General features: G+C 47.7%; 1 protein-coding gene across 1 annotated transcript in view; it reads right to left on the reverse strand.

Annotated features, from left to right (window-relative positions):
• Positions 1–18,157, reverse strand: part of KIAA0825 (KIAA0825 ortholog) — a 2,177,598-nt gene that overhangs the window by 1,201,760 nt on the left and 957,681 nt on the right. Inside the window, exon 11 of the mRNA XM_086960919.1 lies at positions 15,285–15,467. Coding sequence (XP_086817045.1) covers positions 15,285–15,467 — 183 coding nt within the window. The remainder of the gene's footprint in view (positions 1–15,284; positions 15,468–18,157) is intronic.

An 18,157-nucleotide genomic window follows, 5' to 3' on the forward strand; every position in this document is an offset into this window, starting at 1 on the left:
TTGCTATATCCACCGGTGGTGACTCAGCCTTCGGTTGTTCATCAGGGGATGGCGTATCTGCTCGATAATCTTCATACTCCGACGAGTCCGATTTATTCAATTCCCCTTTCTCATGGGTTTCCTCATCAGAATTGTCATCCTCCTGTTGGTGGTAGGAGAGTGGTGTGGAAGGCCGGGCATGCTGTGTCTCATCCGACATACCAGCCCTTGCATTTTGAGTTACTTGAGGTTGTGGGGAGGTAACATGAGAGTCACCCGACTCCGAGGGCGGGAAGCGGCGATAATAATCGCTTAGCATATATTGCAAATTTTCAAAAAGTGCCATTGGCATCTGCATCCCTGGCGCTGGTGTGTTCACTAACGTAGGTGCCTGAATTTGCTGTTCCTCCTCCTCCTGATCCTTGACCTGTATAAGTAAGGCAGAAGGACTTTCAGCCGCTTGGAACATGTCATCACCAGATTCTTCCTCAGAATCTAAGTGCCTGTCAGGCATTTGGAGTGGCGACAAAGATGTGGATTGAGATGACCGTTTCTGCAACAGAGCTGCAGTTGTGGCTGGAGATGGTAGAGGTATGGCAGTGCTTTTTGCTGACCATACTTGCAGGTCTGTACAAGACGACAGCTTTGGTGTGGGTGGATTGTCTTGTAATAGCGGTAAATTCGAGCCTTGTGACGTCGTCATCGTCGTTGAAGACAACGGTTCCTTCGACTTCAGAGGCGGTGTTATTTTCGTCGACGTGGTGGATTTCGCCGTCGACGGAGCTATCTTCATCGTCGACAGGGCCGTCGACGAGACAATCTTCATCTTCGTCGACGACGCTTTCGTCGACGCGTCCGTCGACGGGGTCTTTTTCGCCGTTGAAGGGTCCGTCGACGGTATCTTCGTAGACGATGACGTCGACGTCGGCAAGGTCTTCTTCGTCGACGGAAAAGCCGTCGACGACGACGAGGGTTTCTTCGACGATTGTTTCATTTTCGTCGACGTCTGATCGTCGACGAGAGGTGTGACAATCTTCGTCGACGAGATGGGACGAATTTGGACATGAACATAAGTTGGAGAGGAGGCTGAGGACATCACCATAGACGTTTTAGGTAAGGAGAAAGTCATAGTAGAAGTCGTAGCAGAGGCAGCCTGACTGGAATTTGGCAGAGCTGTAGGTGCCTTAGTCACAGGTCTCTGAGGAGACACTAAAGACTCTGTTCTTTTCGAGTCTGGAAGCTTCACAGACTTCTCAGAGGATTTCTTACTTTTAGAAGTAGAAGGCTCACCAGCATCTGAAGCGATCTGGGCCTGCTTCGCCACTTTAGCCTTAGGAGTAGGCACAGCACTCTCAGCCCTCCTCTTCTTTGACCCTTTAGTTGACTCTGAGGCAAAACTTCCTACCTCAGAAAGTGGCGCATCTTTATGCTTTATCCGCTGAAGCCACAGCAGCAGGCGACCCTCTCTGTCCCTGAGGGTCTTAGGAGGAAATTTGCGACAGATCTTCCACTCCTTAGCCTGATGGTCAGGGTACAAACAGTAGATGCAGCGAGTGTGTGGATCTTCCTTGAACAGCCTCGCTTTTCCGCAAGAGTCACAGGCCCTGAACAGGGACTTTGAAGTAGACATTGTAGAAAAAGGAATTCCTTACAAGTAGAGAAAGAACTGAGCAGAGCTCAGAGGGACTCCCTATCACACCACATGCGGTAAAAAATCTGAGAGCCTGGGTCTCTGGGGAGAGCATTCTGGTGGGAGCTGTGGCCTGATTGGTTGCAGTTTGGTCTATACACAATGACCTGGATAGTCACTAATGTGGAAGTTTTATATGCTGTAGCTGGGGCTACTTTACTTCCTGGTTAGGTATACTGTTATTTGTTATGTACAAATGGTATATTTTACTGCTTTTTTATGTACCGTGGGCTCCCACTCCGACGACGGGGAATGATTCAGGCATGTGAATCTATGAAAGACACCCCTAATACTGGAGAACGCTGCTTCCCAAGGCAAAGATGGTATAAACGGCACCCAGTGTGGCGCCGGGACTGGAGCCGAGGGTGGCGCCAGAGCCAGCAACACCACACCTCATGGCGCAGTGACCGGAGCCAGCGGCGCTGGATCCTGTGGCGCTGGGGCTGGAGCCAGTGGCGAAGCTGCTGGGCCAACAGGATCTAGACACGGGCCGCGGGGCCCGAAGGCGCGCCGGCTGGAGCCCGTGGCCTGTAAAGGCGATCCACGGCAGCAAGGAACTCTTGCATTTGTTCTGGAATCGCCGACGGACCCGGGTATGGCGGGTAGGCCACGGGACCCCCAGGCTCCAGAGGAGCAGCAGGGGCGAGGCCCTGTCCCCCTCGTCCGCCTCCGAGGAGCGAGGGGGGGACGTTGTAGAGTGAACATGCTTCTTGGACTTCTTTTTATGGCGACGCTTACCGGAATCCGAAGGTGAAGACTTGGAGTCTGAGGAGCGACGGTTCCGCGAGTGGTCCCGGGAACAGCCCCTAGACCCGGAGCGGCGAGGTGACGAATGCTGTGCCTCCAGCAACTTCCGGCGCCGCTCCCGCAAGGCCTTGGGGGCCATGGCACGACAGACATGGCAGTCCCGGGAGTCGTGATCGGTCTCCAGGCAGTAGAGGCAAACATTGTGGGGGTCCAACACTGACAGATTTTGGCGACCGGCCCCACAAGACTTAAAGCCGGGCATCCCTATGTGCACCAGAAGAAGAAATTGGGGAGACAAAAGTCCCAAAATAGCGGTCAAAAAGTGACCAAGGTACGTGCTCAATCCGAATCTGCGCTTACTGGCGTGGAAAAAGAAAGAACTGACATCAGCGCGCATGGGTGGCGCCCAAGTACTCTCCATGACGTCATCTCGACGCCGACGACGCCAGTGACTGACGCGGAGCCACAGGACGCCACCCACTGACGCGCAGGAATACTGCTAAGCAAAAACTTTGCTGATCCAGTCTGACGCCTGGAGATATTCTAAGGTAAGGAATCTATTACTAACGTGTTTCTTTCAGATTAATAGAATAGAGATGGTATAGGCTCGAGATTCAGAGCCTGCAATCAACAGTGTTTAGCCAAGGTGCTCTTTCTGCCCCCAACTGTGATTGACCTGAGAGGGAATCTTAACAGGTCCAAGACAGGTGTGGAATGGTAGCCTTCAATGACATGCAATGCATGCCTTCTGAGACTATGGGTGAGGGATACCCAAATACAGTGTCTTGATTGAGGTTTTAGGACGACTTCGAAAAATCAGAGTGGGCTAAAGAACGGTGATGGATCAGGCCCAGATCTTTTGACTGGGTGTAAGTGTTTGATTGGTTCAGATGCTCCGTCCATCACCACCCCCTTTTGTACCGCTTTTGGCCGCCATAAGTGTGGCAGGGTATGCTCAGATGTGAGTCCCTTGCTCACTTTGCCACTGGATTCAAGTAAGCCGGGCTGGAGACGGCTGGAATGCCAGAAACCGGTCCTCGGAAGCTTGTTTCCGGTCCAGGGAAGGCATGGCTTGGCAGTTCGGGCTGGACTGTTCCCATGAGGCACAGGGTCAGACTGATTTGCATATAGCCATGTCTGAACTGGGGTGGCAGAGTGGGCAAAAGAACGGTGATGGATCAGGCCCAGATCTTTTGACTGGGTGTGAGTGTTTGATTGGTTCAGATGCTCCGTCCATCACCACCCCCTTTTGTACCGCTTTTGGCCGCCATAAGTGTGGCAGGGTATGCTCAGACGTGATTACCTTGCTCACTTTGCCACTGTATTCAAGCAAGCCGGGCTGAAGAAGGCTGGAATGCCAGAAACCGGTCCTCGGAAGCTTGTTTCCGGTCCAGGGAAGGCATGGCTTGGCAGTTTGGGCTGGACTGTTCCCATGAGGCACAGGGTCAGACTGATTTGCATATAGCCATGTCTGAACTGGGGTGGCAGAGTGGGCTAAAGAACGGTGATGGATCAGGCCCAGATCCTTTGACTGGGTGTGAGTGTTTGATTGGTTCAGATGCTCCGTCCATCACCACCCCCTTTTGCACCGCTTTTGGCCGCCATAGGTGTGGCAGGGTATGCTCAGACGCGAGTCCCTTGCTCACTTTGCCACTGGATTCAAGCAAGTCGGGCTGAACACGGCTGGAATGCCAGAAACCGGTCCTCGGAAGCTTGTTTCTGGTCCAGGGAAGGCATGGCTTGGCAGTTCGGGCTGGACTGTTCCCATGAGGCACAGGGTCAGACCGATCTGCATATAGCCATGTCTGAACTGGGGTGGCAGAGTGGGCTAAAGAACGGGGATGGATCAGGCCCAGATCTTTTGACTGGGTGTGAGTGTTTGATTGGTTCAGATGCTCCGTCCATCACCACCCCCTTTTGTACCGCTTTTGGCCGCCATAAGTGTGGCAGGGTATGCTCAGATGTGAGTCCCTTGCTCACTTTGCCACTGGTTTCAAGCAAGTCGGGCTGAAGACGGCTGGAATGCCAGAAACCGGTCCTCGGAAGCTTGTTTCTGGTCCAGGGAAGGCATGGCTTGGCAGTTCGGGGTGGACTGTTCCCATGAGGCACAGGGTCAGACCGATCTGCATATAGCCATGTCTGAACTGGGGTGGCAGAGTGGGCTAAAGAACGGGGATGGATCAGGCCCAGATCTTTTGACTGGGTGTGAGTGTTTGATTGGTTCAGATGCTCCGTCCATCACCACCCCCTTTTGTACCGCTTTTGGCCGCCATAAGTGTGGCAGGGTATGCTCAGATGTGAGTCCCTTGCTCACTTTGCCACTGGATTCAAGCAAGTCGGGCTGAAGACGGCTGGAATGCCAGAAACCGGTCCTCGGAAGCTTGTTTCCGGTCCAGGGAAGGCATGGCTTGGCAGTTCGGGCTGGACTGTTCCCATGAGGCACAGGGTCAGACTGATTTGCATATAGCCATGTCTGAACTGGGGTGGCAGAGTGAGCTAAAGAACGGTGATGGATCAGGCCCAGATCTTTTGACTGGGTGTGAGTGTTTGATTGGTTCAGATGCTCCGTCCATCACCACCCCCTTTTGTTCAGATCAACACAGGCACCTCCTGAGAAGCGGCAGACATAAGGGACTTCGCCGAGTCCCACAAACAAGAAGTGACCCTAGCCAGGATACACAGCGTGTTAAGGGCCCGCAGAGCCACACTGGTTGAGGCGAACATATCGCGCCCCCAAGAGTCAAGCCAGCGGGCCTCCTGTGACGGGGAAGACAACAGCGTCGGCAGAGAGGGGAAGGCATTCCGCAAAAGAGGGCCGCTGGTAGAGGGGTGGAGGGAAAGACACACCAGATCACTCGGTGCCGGATGGTGGCGGTGCAGAAGGTGTTGGGGCACCAGGTCCCCCGTGGCGGGACGTCCCCAAGTCCCCAAGAGGGAAGAATGGAGTGAACCCTTGAAGGGAAGCAACAGCTCCCTACCACCAGAGCCCTGATGGAGAACCTCCAGAAGATGGTCCGTGTGGAACTGGATAGCTGGATCACCCATGCGCAAAAAAATTCCCACAGCCGCGGAAACAGTGCGAGCGAAGGCCGCACCCGCCTCCGTAGGCCTAGCGGAGGGGAAAGCAGCTCCTCGGTAGGCGACGTCTGCAAGCTAAGGCGGTCATCCCCCAAGCCAACCGGAGGGAGGAAGGGCCAGGTCCGGAAAGAAGGAAGAGGGACCAAGGAGTGGGGGACCTGCGGCTCCTCTGGTGAAGCCCGCGGCCGCGGAGACGGCGTGGAGCCGCCTTTAAACGACGCCGGGGAAAAACCCATGATGCATCGGCCAGTCTCCGGGGAGGATGACACCAACAAGCGTCGAACCTCTGGAGAAGAGGCGTCCGAGGATGAGTCAATGACCCGACGCCGTCTTGGCGCCGTAGAGTCTGCAATCTGAGGCAGGACTTTGTCTTCCGACACTAGGGGAGACGCCGGAATGACCTCCGCCGCAGCGCTCGGCACAGGAGACCAGGGCTGGGCTGGAGCCGGGGCGGCGAAGGAGCGGCGCCGGAAAGGTGCCGGCCTAACCTCCGATGAGGCAGCTGCCTGCGTGGAGGAACGAGAGGGACCCGGGGAGGGACGAAGAGTCACCCGCCAGCCTCGACCCGTGACGGGACAAGAGGGGCCTTCCGCCGACCCCTGTGGCGCTGCCAGGGCCAGCAGCCGCCGGCACCAAAGCAGCGTCACCTCTGCCTCAGACAAGCCCCGGCGACCTTCTGCGACACCACAGGGACTCCCGCAGGAGTTTGCAGCGTAGCAAAGGTGCCGTGGTCCGAAGGAGGGACCCCCGAAGGGTCGCAGCTCAATGGCACCACATCCTCCAGACCTGGATCCGAGCCTGTCGGCGCCGGCCGGAGCCGCCGGTGAGACCCACAGAGGTTCTCGCACACTACAAGGGATCCGCTGACGTCCCAGGAAGGGACAGAGGAGGAGGAGAAGCCAGCGAGGCCTGCAAAGCCACTGCATATGTCTCCATCTGGGCTCTAGTCGCCCTGACACCGGGAAACGGCGAATAGGGGGACGATACGCAGGGCCGCACCACAAGCGAGGAGCCCGTGCCCCTAACAGGGTGGGAACCGACCCTTGGGGACAAACTGCAACACTTACCGACCGGTCAGCGATGCTCCTGCGACCTCTGTGAGGGACGATGTCGACAAGGGAAGTAGCGGGTTCAAGAAGCCTCCGCAGGGGCCAGGCGGGGTGAGGATGCCGACCTGGACATGCGGGCGGAAAGACCTTTCATCCGGCGCTCCTGCCGGGACTTCGGGCACGCCTCACAATCGGTGGAATCGTGGTGTTCCCCCAAACACCACATGCAGATGAGGTGAGGGTCCGTCGCCAACATCAGGCGTCCACAAGATGAGCACGTCTTAAAGCCCTAAGGCATTCGCACACTGTCCCCAATCACACCCAATAGTGTAAAAGGAAAAAAGGGGCCTAAACAGGCCCAGAGCACGATCCGGATCCACGTTGCACGCAGAAAAGAAAAAAATGCGCCGGGGCGGGACTTATGTGACCTCGCTGACGTCACGTACGCAGACAACGCCTGGTCGGAGTCGTGTGATGCCATCCCACAGCGCGCAGGGATGCTGTGTCAAAAAAAATTCTAGATCCAGTCTCATGCCTGGGGATAATTCTATGTGAAGGAATCTGCGGCTAGTAGTCTCTATCAGATCTACAGCACTTTCCGAAGGGTCCGATGTGGCCACTCTACTGTGTAAAGGGGTGGAAGTTACCCCACCCAGCTCCATGTATTTCTGATCTTGGCTCACCTCTCACATTAGTCTGACTTTGCAGGCATCTCTCTGGATTGGAGTCCTGGGCTAAGCCAGGTGATGCACAACCAGAAGGTCTCACCATTTATTCCCTATCTGAGCATTACTGCCACACTTGTATGGCTAGAAAGGCACTTTCTCTTCTCATGACAACATTATAAAGAAGGGCGATAGAGACCCTCTGGTGTGAAAGTTGATACAGGCCAGGAATGAATGCACCTGATAAAGAAAGAATCCCTTTCCTTGTCGGATAGATAGATTTCTCATGATGCCTGTATATTCACTCCAAAGGGCAGCCCTGGCACATGCTGCAGATGCATGTGGATCGATGAGACACCCCTTTGATAAAAATGGGATGCTAAGCAACTGAGTAATACTGTAGAAAGTCTATTAAACACACTGAAGTGCATTGGATACATTGTGCTGGGACACTTGACAGGAACGTATCATATAGAGAACCTTGCTAACACATTCGACCTAATGCTTCATAACTTCAGACATCCACATCTCTATTAAAAAAACAGAGCGAGTTTGGCCATTGCTGCCAAACTCGCCCTCTCTCGCCCCTACCACAGCTCCTCTACGGCAGCGTTGCGGGAAATTCACTGGCTGCCGGTCCATTTACGGGTGCGCTACAAAGCAGCGTGTATTGTGTTAAGGGCTATCCATGGCCTGGGCCCAATCCCTCTGCGGCGAATGTTTGCCTGGTATTGTCCATCTCGAGCTTTACGCTCCTCGTCGTCCAGGCTACTGGTAGTTCCGCGATTCCAGAGAGTGAGGATGGGCGGCCGTTCGTTCAGAGTAGCGGCGGCCAAACTCTGGAACTCTCTGCCAATATCCTTGAGAAGCTTTGAAGATCTCTTAGCCTTTAGAAAGGCTTTGAAAACTTACCTTTTCCCCAGGATAGGTTGAGCTACTGCTTTCGCTTGGATCATGGGTCAAAAGCGCCAGGATGCCCTTGGTGGTGACAGGTCGCGCTATACAAGTATACCACAATACCAATACCAATATTATCACTGGAAAAAGCAAGATAGGGTAAGTTAGTGTAAGAACAACTCAAATCCCCGAAACACTTGATTGCCAACACTGACCCTGTGGCTGAAGAGCAAGACTCAGACTGCCAAGAATCTGGAGGCTGATTTGAGACGTAATAACCTGAGAATTGAGGGCTTTACTTAATCAACGAGTATGAGTCGCTAAGACAATCTTATAGAAAACCTATTAGTTGACCATTCTGGTAGATCCAGCTTCTCTAAATTATTTCTGGTGGAACAAGCACACCAGTCCTTGAGGCCCAGGCCACGGTTTGAGGCTCCGCCCCATCAATTAACTGCAAGAATTTTCAAGGACTGTGATACCACATTTAGAGGGGTGAGGGAAAAAAAGCCCTTTCCAACCTCAAGGTGTAAACAAGTCCATACATCCAGATTACCATTCTGCAGTCCAGAAAACCTGTTGCAAGTTTTTGGAAGTGAAGCATATCTTGAGGTCTTAAGACATTAAATACGCAATGCTAAAGCCGGCCAGGCTCAAGTAGATCAGGACTGTAAAACCCTGTCACGAATCCGATGACGAGCTGCAGACCTTGTTACCCTTTGACACTGATATTTACAGACGTCATATCGCCCTCTATGCAGGCAGGTCTGAAGCCCTTTAAGGGGAAACACCAGGGAGAATCCTTGGGGGCGTGGCCCATGACGCTGCCAGGAGCCGGCCTAGCGGAGTAGCAGGCGGGCGACACAATGGGGCCGGACCTCTGGCCGAAGACGGAAGCTGGAGTCCCCGGAGGAGGAGAGTTCGTGGTGTGAACAGTAATCGAAGACGGAATCGGGATACCTTACAAGACCGGAGGAGCTGCCGTAGAGGGAGACTCTAAGTCGAGAGGCGTTGCAACAGACGAGGACAGCAAGCCAGGCGGCCAACTGGACCGCGTCTCGCCCAGCCACCCTCCAGGAGGGGGGTGGCTTTCCAAGGTACGGGCGAAAGTCCAGGGATTCACGGGGCACGGGAGAGGGAGGGCTGCAGTATAGAGGAAGGTCACGACGGGGTCCACTTGGTGTTGGATTAGCGGTGACTACTTCCCTCACTCCTGTTCTCCTGAGTCAGGAAGTATATACTTCCTAACCACCGACCCAGATATTGTTTTCTTTTTGCATATCCGGAGTATTCCACAATCGATACCGACTCCTGGGAAGAGGGTGGAACCAAAACCGAACCCCCACGCCCAAGAAGAGTCCTGGTGAAGACGGGATCAACCCAACCATGAAGCCTATCGTGTGAACATTGTGACACATGCGTAGAGTAAATAAACATCTGGAACCCTATCACTCCTCTCCTCGTTCATTTTGTCTGCCTTCCTTACTGGTTGTGATCCCAATACCCGACAAACCCATATTTCAAATGCTCAAATGCTACAAAAAAGCTTTTCAATTCATGTAAACAATCCCCCGACGCTAGAATCATTATCGCTGATGGAGGGAAATACAGCGCCTATGACAGAGAACAACGAGACTGAATGAACATTATTAATGCTTACATTGCAAGAAATGCCCTGTCTTGCAATAAAGGGTTGGAAATGAAAGAGGGCCCAATTCATAAATGGATGCAACAACGAAGATACTCTGAGCATCCTACATGTACGGTTACAGTAGGTCCTGCAACACTCATTTAATATTTGAAGCATCTCCTTCGCAGAGCTCCAACTTTAATAGACCCACCATGGCCCTTTTGTGTTTATGATCATTGTCTTGCTTACATGGTTGAGTTTGTTTTTAGGGTGGGGTATATGGAACGGATAGCTTGGGTGATCCCTGTGAGTAGGTGTAGAGAAGTTGTCTTTAGGACGGGTGAGTGTGACAAAACCAATACAGTGGCATGCATGGTTAATTCACTACACTAAACAACATTATAGTTAGGGCCTGCATTAAGAATACTTGAGGGACCCTACAACATGACCCCCGCTATTAAAAAATACGATTTTCTATTCTAGAACATAAGGAACTGAAAAATTTGCAGAAAGGTATAAAAGTGCTATAAAAGCGCTGTTGTGCATAGGCAGAATGTAAACATAGCCATGGTCTAGGAAAGGGACTTGCTAGGACCACAACACCATACTACTCTGGCTAGGAGATGTGGGTGGTACATGTTTTTCTCACAGGGCTGCAGACTCAAACAGCAGATATATTATATTAGTAGGATAACTAAATATAACAAAGATGAGCCGGTGGTCTTTGACGCTATCCTCAATATGGTCATACTGTAACTGAGGCAATGATCTGGAGTGGGGTCTTAAGCTGGTGCTGAACCAGGAACTGGATAGCTTCTGAGGAAGAGGCTCTCGTAATAGTAGATCTGTTGAAAACAGTACCTGACATCATGAATGTGCTTGATCTGCTTGAAGTGTGTAGACACAGACGTAGCTCCCGGAAGGTACTATAAACTAGATATCTGCCCAAGACCCTCTCAGACCACAATCCAGTAACAATTATAATTTTGGTGCCCAATTCCAGATTAGATTGCTAAATGGGAGGTTGCACATCGAGTTATTGCTGGATTTAGTTTTTCAGAATAAGGTGGAAATTGATGAGGTAGAATTCTTACATCAGACGGTGGGTTCCATAGCACAATAAGCCAGACTATGGCAACCTGTTGAACTTTACATACAAGGAATAATCTATCAGGATGCATACTAGCATCCTGATGGATATCCATAAGCAATTAGAAAAAAACCACAGACCATGACCTTAAAGGGCTGGACGGAACAGCCTTGGTGATGGCTCAAGCCTTAAACCTTGAAGAAATGAGTATTCTTCTACAAAGATTTAATGAACAGGTAGCTAGGGAGGTTGCCTTCCTGGGACCAGACAATATGGACAGGGGGAATGACCCAGCAGAATGTTAGCCTGGTTGCACAAGAGGTATAGGCACAGCAGCTGCATACTCTAGCTCAAGGGAGAATGGGAAGAGCCCTTAGTAGGCAGCAAAGAGATTATTGGGGAGTTTGTAAAATATTTTGAACATCAATTTTGCCCATGAAAAACAAACACTGCATCTGAATTTGAGAACTATTTAGGTGAAAAGGCACTGGTGTGGTTGGAACATTGTTATAGACAATTGTGAATAAACCAGTCTCTTTAGACGAGATTAAGACTGTCATTGATAGCATAGTGGTAGGAAAAGCACCTGGTTCCAACCATTTATCATCAGAGTTTTATAAAGCGTATAAATACACACTAGCTCTACACCTCCTTGAAGTGTCTATGGAAGCCTTGCGAATGGGAGTGCTGGCTCACTCAATGCACAAAGCTGTAATTACAGTACTTCTGGAACCAAGTAAAGAACTCACTAAACATGCCTCGTATCTTCCACTGTTGTTGCTAAACCGTGACAATATAATTCTGGCAGAGATGATAACGAGTCACTTGTCTCTGATTATGGAAATGATGTTTTCTCCATCCCAATCAAGTTTTGTGCCAAATAGATCCACCTCTGTTAATCTTCGTACAGTAGTCACAATCGTAACTCAATTAGTGCCTTGAGACCTCCCGGTTAATTGTGCGCTTTATAAGAATATCTGACATTGACATTTAAATTCTAAGCTATACCTTTATATGCAGAGAAGGTCAAAAGTCAAAGAAATCCAAGGAACCAATGGCGTATCTCAGATCCTGCACCTCTTTTCACCTTTCAGTAAATTAAGGTCCTATGAGCTGCAATTCCTGTGCCTGCCGTTGTTCGGTACCACTGCTTCGCAGATAGAAACTGATACTTTGGATGGAATGGTGCAGCAGGAGGGTATTTATATATTTCTTTCCAATAAGATTCAGGATGATGTATCTTTAATATGTGATTTACTGTGTTGTTTCATCATAGTTATTGCATGCACTGTGAGGCAGTATTTAATAATAGTTATGGACTCTGGTGGCAGAAGGTTCTCAATAAATGTGGCCTCCCTGTGGAACTCACTGCCCCTACAACTTCGATCGGAAGCTAGTCTGCTTTGCTTCTGTAAACTTTTTAAAACTTTCTTGTTTTCCATTTAATCTCTTTATTTTTTAGCAGTGTTATGTTCTGGAAGCGCTGGGATGCCTATCGGTAACCAGGCGCTATACAAAACTCAGAATAATAATAATAATAATAATAATAAATGTTATTCCTTTGGCTTATTTCAATGGAGCGAATACCTTCCTTGATTTTAAAAATTGGTGCAGAAGATATTGGTGTTTTTGTATATATGAGCAACTAAGGTTTGAACCATTTACATTCGTATGGGAAACAAGCAATTTCCTATTCAATTTTAAATTACGTAGGGGATTTTTTTTTAATACATGCACACTCAATGACCTTTCTTGCTGTCCACCACCATCACTCGCCCCCTTCCCATTCGTTTTGGGATTTTTTAAATCTTGTTTGTTATACCTATTTTCTATACATATTACTAATAGGCGGACTTGATGGGTGCACATTCCCCATGGACTACATACGCATTTAGTATTTCACCCAAGTACAATTCTATCACTGACACTAAGATATTAATAAGGTATGTTCGAATTACCAAATTGGAGGTGGTTCATAAATAGATAGAGTGCACTATTCCATTATGAAAGTTGGACTCAAACATATAGGTTTCGCCATAAGGTAAAAGTTCAAATAAATTGGGATGTGTGATTTAGGCACCCGATAAAAACATTAAGTGTACAATAAGTAAGCTCTATACCCAGAATGGTCATAATACTCCTTAACATATTGCTAGAGTGGGGATGTGGAACCATTTTGGTATCTTGGGGCTATCCCATGTATGATGAGATGTGGAATGGTTGTTTACGTACTGTCCATGGGTATTTTTGTTTGTTTCCCGTTTTTCGATTAGTGATCTTGTCCAATTTTCAGTAATGTCAAATGTTTAAATTATGTTTATGCATATGTCCTTTGTCCCTGAAGTTTTGGTTATTGGTTTGCACTCATTTAAACTATTACATTGTACAGGTTTGTGTACTAGTCTTGTGTCTTTCTATGCTACAAGTGATTCTTCCTCTTTTCTTCTTCTTTTTTTTATTTGTATTAATTTGGTATTTAGCAGTGTACTGTGAATTTGTGTTTTTGTATGTTGTCTACAGCCCTGAATAAGTTTAGAAAAATTATTTTTCCTGAACGAAACTTGTTGGCTGGACGCGTTCTTCATGTGTGAATATATGTTTCAAGAGAAAAAATTAAAGGATTGAACTGGTCTCTATAAAGATAGATCGTCCTGAATCGTATTGGAAAGAAATATATAAATACCCTCCTGATGAACCATTCCATCCAAAGTATCATATGCAGAGAAGGTTTTAGACTCTTTGGAGTGGCCTTAACCAATGACCACACTATGAAGGTGTGGCCTTGAAGGTCAGTTTCTGAAATCCATCTCCCTCCTTTGCACCTAACCCGGTGACCAGAGTACGTATAAATAGTTTGACATCCGAGCCATATTAGGTGCACAGGAATACCAGGAAGGGCTGCCCTCTCTCACCCCCGCTCTTTGTATTGTCCGTGGACCCACCAGCTATATATTTGCATGAATGCAATTCCCACAGAGGCGTATATCCGCATCCGTGCGTCATACCGGCCCCCGGGCGTCTGACGTCAGGATGGGCATGTGCGGAGGACAGCCGGGGGCCGTCCGAACCGCGCATGCGTGGAATTCTCCCGCACCTCGGGGGAATTCCGGCTGCAGCGAAGCGGATACTTTAAGATGGAGGCACTTGCTTCCCTCCATATGTAAGGATGACATCATGTTGTTTGTTCATGACCTGGCAGACAGCCCCTCCCCTTTGATACAAGAGGTGATTAGGTTTGGCGGCTTCTCTGAAATAAAAAAAATAATTAGAACAATACTGAGTTTTTTCCACTCACAGATTCTACAACATAGCTGATGTTTGAATTACCAATTAGTTAGGTGAGGGACTCGGTTAAGAAGTTGGGTGTTATCTCACACCGAGATAACGAAGCCCTGGTACTGAACTGACTGCACTATTCAATAGATTTGTATTTGTATATCATTTTCTCCCATATTGCCACCCACCCAATACACATTACAGAAATGACAAGTTTGAGTTATTTTAGTATATGAAATGCGAAGTACAGTGGATTGCTTTGTATAATGTACTTAATGAACTAGGGGCCTGATGTTGCAAAAGGCTTTTCCCATTCTGTCTCCATGGGAAAATGCATTAGTACATGAGAGGGTTAGTTATATACATAAAAAAGAATGTATTATTTCCCAATATTGTTACTTTCTATCACTAGCTTTGAAGAGTTTTCTTCAGTTTACTATTGCTCTATTAGCCCTGACAAAGCATGTGTTGGCTGTCGCTTATGAAATGGCTCAGTTTTATGAAGTATAGAGCAGGTTAAGAATAAAGATGTGACAATTGTCAAGCAAAAAGTCTTAAGAGGTTCCTGGCTCTAGTGATTCATTTGTGTAATATGTGCACACACAATTTGATAGTCCCCAGCGCTAAGCTCTAGCTTATTACTACTATATCAGAACAGTGCCTGGCTTAGATGGGTTGTAGCAGGGCACCAAAAACCCTAACTTGCACTTCATTAATAATAAGAATTGATTTCTGTACAATATTTTTGTGTTTCAATAGATTGTACTGCAATACCTATTTTGCATTGTTGTGTTTAAACTAAAGTAAAGCAGTCAAAATACTCTTTTGTACGTTGTTTGGGTTATAAACACTCTGACAAGAAACCATTGTTAATGTGAAGGAAGAATGGGTCTGGTGATCAAGGGCAGTGCTCCTCAAAACTCATAAATTTTGGGGCTTTAGACATTCTACTCCTCGCAATTCCATCTATGAAGGCGAAAACATATGAAGAAGGCTGGAACAGGGTCAGGCTACAGAGCATGATATCCTATTACGACTTACCTGGATAATAGTTACCTTAATGATATAGACAGCCATAGCCAAAAGGAAAATACATTAGTTCCTAACGAAGTCATTTACTACATCACTGACTATGAAAATGGGACATACAGTGTTGAATCACGTGACAATTTCTTGCACTTACTTGTAAAGGACTTTTAACGGTGCACTTATGACAAACAGTGCAATAAGTAGATTGTTGCAATGGATGTTTATATTCAAAATCCTGTGACACAGCTCCTGTGTAGGATTACACAGCTCTTGCACTGAGCGGCATACTGACCACAGAAAGTGTTCAACACACAGCAGAATAGTCGCAACATCAATCCTATAGGAAAAACAGAAAACATTGAAACATCACACAAATACTCTATTGTCAGGATTTACATAGGCAGTTTTGCTAGGTAAACAATTTGAATGTAATCATTTTGTACATTAAATACATGCACACACTGTCTCTTGGGCTTAATTCAATCACAGGATTTAATATCTGATGACAGTCCCAATGTTAGGCACTGTTGATATACCCTTCATAAAAGAATGTAGATTTCGTCCACATTTCTACTTAATATAAATGGAACTTTGAGGTAGCCTGGTAGGTGGAAATTAATGCATTTATATCAAAATTAAGCATAATAAGCTACATAATGTTGTGAAAGTGTAAACACATTTATTTAATGAATTAGGAAAAGTCTTTGTTGCTGCTATTAAAACAAATATGTGTGATTGTTGATCATTGCAAAGCACTATGAAGTAATGGTAGTGTATGACAACACCATAACAGTTTTCTTTAGAAAAGGACTGGTTATCTCTATATTAGTACAATTATGTTACCTAAAATTTCCAATGTTGAAAAACCAAGTCTTAACATTCAACTACCGCCGTTGTTATAAGAATTGTAAGAGCCTACTATTTACAATTTTAAGACAGCGTTCACAAACAGTTTCCTTTGATTTTATGTCAATGGTAGAAGTCCACTTTCAGAATAAGCTCCCTATTATGATTCCTGATTTCCCCTGGAACAAGGACTTCTGACTGGTGGTGTGTGCTTGTGCCTGGAGTGAGTCTTATTGGAAGCTACACAATGCAAATTGAAACATATGAATCAGGCACTAGGAACATCAGCTGGGGACAGTCAGGCAGTGGCTTATTAATTAGGCGGGGTGTTGTTACACTCCAATGCTTTCAATCTTCTGTATGTTCTCATACAGGAGTCAAGTCACAGCTCCAACACTGAGACAGATCACAGACCCAGCGGTAGTTCAAACCCTGCCCCGTGGCTACCTTATTCAGAGACAGGATCGAGAACTGGGTAGGTAAATTCAACTGTCAAATCTCAGCCAGTCTGATCCCTGACTGTGAAAGTCGTTTGTTACACTCGGTTTTTATCCTACAGGCACCTTTTCTGGGGTGCTTATTTATCGTCCGCCTGGGCCCATCGCCCTCTTTAGTAAGAAGCTCCCAGAAATCATAGCCAAATCAGTGAGCTCCTTTTCTAATTTTTTCGTATTAGCTGATCTTAATATTAATTTGACCTGGCATACTCACTTGACGCCGAGGCAGTAACGGACAACTTGGACGCTCTCACCCTGAAGCTTAAAGTGGTTGGTCCCACCCACCAAAAAGGTCACTTCCCCGACCCTATTTTTCCTAATATTGATAGCCTTGTCGTGGAAAAGCACAATCCCCTTCCATGGTCCCACCATTACATAGTCCCCTTTGTTTGGACCCAAGAGGAGGGTAGTCAGCCACGGGAAAAGGTAAAAACGTAGAATAGGAATTGGTCTAAATTGTCTATTGATTCCTGGGCATCTATTCTGGACAACATGAGACCTGCTCTAGGTAGCGATCCGGAATCCGCCAGCAACAATGTTAACCAATGGTTGGAAACATCATTGGAAACCCTAATTCCTAAAAAGTGGACAACCAGCAAAAAAGTTGAGCACTGTGCACCTTGGTACTCCCCCAAACTCAGAGAATTGAAACAACTATGTAAGCATCTCAAGAGAAACTGGAGAAGGGATTTCTCCACTACGGAGAAAACTAAATACAGAGATGCTATCAAAGCCTATAAGGCAGAAATGAGAGCTGCCCAATCAGGCTACTCTGAAAATAAAATCCTTTTAGCCGCCAACTCGCCATTGGAAATTTTTAAAATAACTAAGTCCCTCCTCAATCCTTTGTGCCCCCTTTGCCCTCACAGAATACCATTGGACGCTGTAACAATTTGGCACATTTCTTCTATAAGAAAATTGAAGACATTTACTTTACCTTTCCCACCCGTATTTGTAGCAGCAAGGACCGACCGGTCTGAAGATCTTTCCCAATTCCCTGACCCCATTATTGACGCAATCCCCCCCATGGATATGAAAGCTCTAAAACTCTACTTTGACCAGCTAAAATCCGGCTCCCCGTCCAATATCGCACCCCCCACCATTCTCAATCAGGTCTTCGATTCCATCACCCCGGTAATCCTGGAGCTTGTTAATACCTCTTTCTCCTCTGGGATTGTTCCTTCCTTATGGAAACGGGCCATGGTCAGAGCTCTGTTGAAGAAACCAACCAAGGACCCCGAATTATCGCCCAATTTTGCTCCTGTCAGGCATAGCCAAAATAAGTGAAAAATACGTCAACTCCTTTCTCTCCACATTCTTGGAGGAGAACGATTGTTTACATCCTTCACAAACTGGCTTCAGACCCAATCAAGGCATGGAGACTGCCTTACTAATGGTGATCGAGGAATCAGGGAAAATTGTAGATGTCGGAGGGTCCGGGGCCATTATACTACTCGACCTTAGCGTGGCCTTTGACACGGTCAAAAAATCAACTCTTGGCTGTGAGACTAAGAGAAAGTGGGGTGATGGGAATATTACTTAAATGGCTTGAGTCTTTTCTGATAGATAGGTAATTTCAGGTCTTTGAAGACAACACCGTCTCGGAAAGGATGCCTCTCTAAGATGCAGGGTGCCTCAGGGCTTTTCTCTGAGCCCCACGCTTTTTAATGTTTATATGCGCCCC

This window comes from Lissotriton vulgaris, chromosome 3_1 (assembly GCF_964263255.1).
Source record: "Lissotriton vulgaris chromosome 3_1, aLisVul1.2, whole genome shotgun sequence".
Classification (NCBI taxonomy): domain Eukaryota; kingdom Metazoa; phylum Chordata; class Amphibia; order Caudata; family Salamandridae; genus Lissotriton; species Lissotriton vulgaris.